Genomic DNA, 7,171 nt, shown 5'->3' on the forward strand with positions numbered 1-7,171 from the left:
ATGGTTATTTTACAAATAGGGAAGTTATTTTAAGAGTTGGAAAGTTAAATTACAAGTTTTCCAGTTAAATTATGACTTTTTTCTTATTTCACAAGTTTTGGGTTTACCAATGGTTTCATTTCATATGTTAATATAATGTTTACAGTGAACAGTCGGGCAAGGATAGCTAAAGTCGGTAAAAATGGTGTGAATGTATCCAGTATAATTTCTTATGAAATGGAAAAATAAAATCTCTCGTCAAAATCTGTCTGCGTACGAAGAAATTAATTTAAAGTATGGAAATTCTAAAACGTCCTCCCGGCTCACTATGTCCGTGGTTACATTTCCACGCAGCCTCGCTTTCAATGCTTTCAATTTTTCTTTACTTTAATGGTCAGAACTGGGAAACTAAGCAGAACTTGGCCGTCGTATTAATATGCGAGAACTTTTGGAAGGCCAATGAACGCATTTAGACTGGTTTTCTTTGCCCGACTATTCACTTTAAGCATTAAACTAGATTTCTATGGAATCTGTCGTCTATTTACTAATTACAGTAATTAGCTGTTTAACAGGTTAATTAAAATAATTGACTTCATCAGATAAATTCACCCTTGATATCATCTAGATATAAATATATTACACAAAAGCAGTATAAATATATCTGCTCAGGTAACATAGGACAGATCGCCAGCTGTCAATCAGACTTACTGAGTACCACACCTAACTTTGCATTTTGTATTATGTATGCTTCAATATTTTCTGCGATATTGAATAAGTACAGGAGCATTTGCGAGCATGAGTTGTGACTATATACTGCCTTGCGATTGGTCAATTGTTCCGTACTTGATTGTATGTTTCAGTCATTGAGAATAATCGTAACATATTTAATACTTATACCTTAATAATTATGTAAGACATATTTCTATGTTTCTCCAGGTTTAAATATCTTAATGCTCCGTTGACAGTGCGGTGAGAGAATTTAAATTATGATAACACTGCATAACCTCTCTAACTCGAACTCGCATTCCTTGAATACGAGTTTCATCAAACCGATCCCATAGTCCTGACCTAATGCTCCAGATAGGTCTGTATATTTCATGTCACAAAACCCTCAGGATAGCTCAAACAGATATTGATCGTCAAATACCCCTTATTCCTCAAACAGATATAAATTTGCTTTCCTTAATTCATATTCATATGTTGAACACTCGGGTATTTCGCTCAATAGATTTGTTGGTTAACGGAATTGGCCCGGGCTAATTCATGTACCATGTAATACCCGATAACATTTGTGCAGGACTATTGTTTCTTTTGGTGATGGAATGACGTCAAAAAAATGATATCACGAGCTAACGTCATTTCAGTGGGAAGATTACAAAGTGTTATTCCATCACCACTGCAGATACTAGTCCCGCACTAACGTTATCAGGTATCACATGGTACGTATGGAAATTAGTCCCATTTGAATGAGTGTGTTTATCCATCTATAATGAATTCTATTATCACAACAGTTGAAAATCACTTTTAAGATAATTAAAATGCTTTTAAACATGTTTAAATGGAAAAAAAAAATGTTAATTCAAATGTCATTTACATGCATAGTTTGTCATACATTGGTATCAAAGACTTTGACTGTCGATGCCTGAAATACCTCGTATTCCTCAAATTATTAACCGAGTCCCTTGTGGTTTGAGTTAGAGAGGTATTACTATACATGTTATAAATTGATTGAGCCCACAATTATTCGTATTATTCTGTCTACTAATAATTCACTTCGCAACACATGTAATATCATGACATTATTTTGTAAAATAAAAAAAAAAAAAAAAAAAAATTTGCAATATATTCATGAATCAAAGATGCTCCACCACTGACAAATGGTATTTTTTCACTATCAAACAAAGGAGCTGATGATTTAGTATTTTCTTAAAGTTGAAAAAGTTACTTTCTTTACACCATAACCAGCATTGAGCTTCTATATGGAATTAAGTACTGATTGTGCATGCACCAAAGGCAAAATAAATTATTTCATATTATATTTTGTGTTAATTAGGCATATATACACGATTAAAACACCAATTATTGTTCAAATGACGAATATCAATGATGCTCTGTTGGCAGTGGAGCATCTTTTATCATATTTGTAATTGCTTTATTTAATCAAAGAAAAACAAATTAATGTATCTTAAAGTAATTAAATTACATGTATAGATATTAGAATTATTAATATTAGAATTTTAGCAGTTAGACTGTGTTTAAAACATTTGAACTATTTTTTATTAAAATGCATTTAGGATAAGGGCTGCAGTGGCCTAGTTAGTAAGAAATATATTACCACAAGCCCTCCATCTCTAAGTCACATGTTCAAATCCCATGTGGGGCAGTTGCCAGGTACTGACTGTTGGTCCGTGGTCTTCCTCCTGGTACTCAGGCTTTCCTCCACCAACAAACCTGGCATATCCTTTCATGACTCTGGCTGTTAATAGGATGTAAAGCTAATAAAAAAAAATCTTTTAGATAATTATGTACTTGTTTATTTGACCTTCACTATTGATTTGACCTTCACTGTTGATTTGACCTTCACTGTTGATTTGACTTTCACTATTGATTTGACCTTCACTATTGATTTGACCTTCACTGTTGATTTGACCTTCACTGTTGATTTGACCTTTACTGTTGATTTGACCTTCACAAAACACGGTCTCGTAACTATATGTAATCTGCACTTGTATGTGAAACAAGAAAACAAATTGGGTCCTCGTTGTTGTTAATGACGTCATAGCGGCCATTTTGTTTTTTTGATGAAGATGAAAATCATATCAAACGTTAGAGAGCATTAGAGGGGTCTTTTCTATAGCAATTGCAGACTATATTAGTCATTCAGTTCGACAATATATAATGTTAAACATTTTGGCCGGAATTTAGCAAAGATCAAAGGATTGTTCAAAATGGCATATAGCATTAACCGGAAGTGCTACCAAAAAATAAAAGACACCAAATTCATCAGAATGACATTCGCAAAATAAAAAAAATAAAAATTCGTGAACTTTGACCCCATAGCGAACTTTTTTGTTTGACCTTTGACCTAATTGCTGTAATTGAATAAAAGTTAGTCTTTTATACGATCTACATAAAACATCAAAAATATTTGCTGTATCTTAAACGGTTTTTGAGTTATGGCTGTTTTAAACTTTTTAGGTATGACGTCATGGCGGCCATCTTGGATTTTTAACCTACTTAAAAATGTTGCGGTCACCCCATCAACTCATGCCATACAATATAACAATAAGGCATTGACATACCTCTTATCATTTTGAACACAAAAAAGTGTAGAATAATAATAATAATAATGCTAATAATAATAATAATAAAAAACAGAACAAAAACAATAGGTCTTTTCACCGAAATGGTGAAAAGCCCTAATTAAATGTGCAATACAGTGTATATATTCTCTGCAAATGTTATGTTATTATCATCTGCTAATGGTATCGTCATCCCTTAAAAAGAGTTGTCTCCCCATATGCAATGTACATTATGAAATTACAAGAATTATCTCCCTTTGAATATTATCTCCCCTTAGTATCGTATGTCATTATAAAAAGAGTTTCTAATCCATATCTTTAGAGTGAATTTCCCCACTTGATCCATTAATTAATTAATTATTGATTAATTACAGTGATATATGTTGATTATATCTCCTAAATAATAGACTTATACAAAATACAATACTTATCACTTCTGACTGAGTGTGATATCTTGCAACAATATTTATCTCAAATTTTCCTTTTGCCATGAGGCAATAGCAAAGTTTGCTATTCTATGTGCAAATCCTATGTGATCAAAGGACTTCTTCCTCAAAAACAAATACATATTCATTATTGATATCATAGAGTTCGTTTTCGAGAATAATTTTTTTCAAGCAAAATGAAGTATGAAATACCAGAGATAACAATGTTTTTGAGATTTTTTTTTCAATCAAAATTAAATTTGAAATACCTGCTAGAAAATAACTAGAATTAAGACAAAGTTTTAATCCATGATCTTCATTTTTCCAGAGACATCAAAGATGCTCGTTATGGAGGCAAACTAACGAGACCAAGCAGGCCACATCGAAACTTATCACCTCACAGAGACCAGAAATCATCGTTTGCTCCTGCGCCAACGCCTGCCTCTAATATGCGCCTTATAAGAGGTCAGCCAGTACCAACAACACAGGTAAGTAGGTCACTGTGACCTAGATCAGAGATCAGTCAGTACCAATAATACAGGTAAGTTGGTCACTGTGACCTAGATCAGAGATCAGTCAGTACCAATAATACAGGTAAGTTGGTCACTGTGACCTAGATCAGAGATCAGTCAGTACCAATAATACAGGTAAGAAGGTCACTGACTAGATCAGAGATCAGTCAGTACCAATAATACTGGTAAGTAGGTCACTGTGACCTATATCAAAGATCAGTCAGTACCAAGAATGCTGGTAAGTAGGTCACTGTGACCTAGATCAGAGATCAGTCAGTACCAAGAACACTGGTAACTAGGTCACTGTGACCTAGATCAGAGATCTGTCAGTACCAATGATACAGGTAAGTTGGTCACTGTGACCTAGATCAGAGATCAGTCATTACCAATAATACTGGTAAGTAGGTCACTGTGACCTATATCAGAGATCAGCCAGTACCAATAATACAGGTAAGTTGGTCACTGTGACCTAGATCAGAGATCAGTCAGTACTAACAACACAGGTAAGGTCACTGTGACCTAGATCAGAGATCAGTCAGTACCAATAATACTGGTAAGTAGGTCACTGTGACCTAGATCAGAGATTAGTCAGTACCAATAATACAGGTAAGAAGGTCACTGACTAGATCAGAGATCAGTCAGTACCAATAATACTGGTAAGTAGGTCACTGTGACCTAGATCAGAGATAAGTCATTACCAATAATATAGGTAAGTAGGTCACTGACCTATATCAGAGATCAGTCAGTACCAAGAACACTAGGTCATTGACCTATATCAGAGATCAGTCAGTACCAAGAACACTGGTAAGTAGGTCACTGTGACCTAGATCAGAGATCAGTCAGTACCAAGAACACTGGTAAGTAGGTCACTGTGACCTATATCAGAGATCAGTCAGTACCATTGCTACATGCTTTTCAGATAAAATGATGTCACAATGGATACCTATAGGGAATAACTTAATGATAAACAACAATGGAATATATTGGTTATGATTGAGTGAATGGAGAATCTTTGAGAAGTTATGCATTTTGTGCATGTGACTGCGTATATAAGGTCATTATGGAACAGTAGCTTTATTGTAATTGTTGATCTGGTTGGACACAGATCTTCTTCTAAATTCTGATCACCACTTATGTTCCTTTTGACAGTCAATGACGCACGAAACTACAGTGCCTAAACAGGAAGTACAGCGCCCTCTGGAGGGAGATGAAGGTGGCATATCTGGGGCCTCCCTAAACTGGGTCGGGACATCCCAAAAGCAAACCTGGAGTGTAAGTTGTTGCTTTTGATCTTGGACTTGTTCACGTGTACTGTGTATCATTGTATGATTATTTATCTGTTCCATTGTAAGGATGGGGTAGGGGAGCGAATGGAACTTCGTGAGATTTTGTAATTTTGGCAAATATTGCAAACATGTACTTCATTTCAAATCACACTTATATATATCATGATATTTAGTTTGTTAAATTTGTCTTTGAAATAATTGGGTGAAACAATGGTCAGACCTGAATGAAGTGAAAAAAAATATTATGGAGCAAAATGGATGTCCATGGAATTTCATTGAATTTTGTTAAAAGATTTCACCAAATGTTGTTAACAATATATTCAGATCCATAATATCTGTTATTTGATATGAAAGTAATGGATATTGAAATAATTGCCTGGCATGCTATCCTGCAGCATGTTTGTTTGTTTTGTATTTTTTTTTTTATCTTTTTGTCTCCCTTGCAGATGAACTCTTCTTTAGTAAGAGGAGATCCAGAAAACTTTCTTAGTTCACAAAATCCAAATGCAATGAACACACCCCGTATATTGGAGTTGGATATAAACAGGATGCTGATTGGTCAAAACACTATCAGGTTTGTAACATTTAGTTTGATTGGATGGTTAATGTATCATCATATTCATAATGTTTTATTTGATTTGGCAATGCAGCTATTTGAGTTTTTTGTAATAATGTTTGTGACTAACTTTGCAATAATGTTTGTGACTAAGCTATCAAATCTATAACACTTTTGTAGTTAAAAGTTATAGTCAATAAAAATGATTTATTGTGTTAAATATCTTATAGTGTATGTAAAAATTGAATAGGTTATAGATTAAGGTACACTGCCTCTTTTGATTTCCAGTTCTAAGATCACACAACCTGGTATGACAGAAGACAGACTCGTGAATGCCTCACAAAACAACCTTCGATCTTACGTAACTGTTAACAGACCAACAGCTCAGCCAGTAAATGCACGGCCACGGTCTTTTGCCAGTAAGTCACTTTTTAATTAGAACAGGTGTTTACACTTATCATAATTAAGGTAATAGCAAAATCAAGAAAGATAACAACATAATTAGGGGAGGTATTGTCATAGTCAGGGGAGATAATGTGTTTTAGTCAAGGGAGGTAATGTCAGTGTCAGGGGAGGTAATGTCAGTGTCAGGGGAGATAATGTCAATGTCAGGGGAGATAATGTCATAGTCAGGGGAGGTAATGTGTTATAGTCAGGGGAGGTAATGTCAGTGTCAGGGGAGGTAATGTGTTATAGTCAGGGGAGGTAATGTGTTATAGTCAGGGGAGGTAATGTGTTATAGTCAGGGGAGGTAATGTCATAGTCAGGGGAGGTAATGTGTTATAGTCAGGGGAGGTAATGTCAGTGTCAGGGGAGGTAATGTGTTATAGTCAGGGGAGATAATGTGTTATAGTCAGGGAAGGTAATGTTATAGTCAGGGGAGGTAATTGTCATAGTCAGGGGAGGTATTGTCAGTGTCAGGGGAGGTAATGTGTTATAGTCAGGGGAGGTAATGTGTCATAGTCAGGGGAAGTAATGTCATAGTTAGGGGAGATAATGTGTTATAGTCAGGGGAGATAATGTCATAGTCAGGGGAGATAATTTCATCGTCAAGGGAGGTAATGTCATTAGTAAGGGGAGATGATGTCAAAGTCAGGGGCGATAATAATTA

General features: G+C 35.0%; 1 protein-coding gene across 9 annotated transcripts in view; it reads left to right on the forward strand.

Annotated features, from left to right (window-relative positions):
• The window catches only part of LOC138306119 (myosin-2 heavy chain-like), a 140,303-nt gene extending 133,789 nt beyond the window's left edge, over positions 1-6,514 (forward strand). For 8 of the 9 annotated variants that reach the window (XM_069246479.1, XM_069246483.1, XM_069246481.1 and 5 more), the window contains 5 exons: positions 916-948; positions 4,035-4,194; positions 5,368-5,490; positions 5,951-6,078; positions 6,349-6,514. In XM_069246479.1, the coding sequence (XP_069102580.1) occupies positions 916-948; positions 4,035-4,194; positions 5,368-5,490; positions 5,951-6,078; positions 6,349-6,499 (595 nt within the window). In that variant the 3' untranslated portion in view covers positions 6,500-6,514. The remainder of the gene's footprint in view (positions 1-915; positions 949-4,034; positions 4,195-5,367; positions 5,491-5,950; positions 6,079-6,348) is intronic. The other variant, XM_069246484.1, reaches the window with a different exon arrangement.
• Positions 6,515-7,171: the final 657 nt, after the last annotated feature.

The sequence above is a fragment of the Argopecten irradians genome, chromosome 13 (genome assembly GCF_041381155.1).
Source record: "Argopecten irradians isolate NY chromosome 13, Ai_NY, whole genome shotgun sequence".
In the NCBI taxonomy this organism is placed as follows: Eukaryota; Metazoa; Mollusca; class Bivalvia; order Pectinida; family Pectinidae; genus Argopecten; species Argopecten irradians.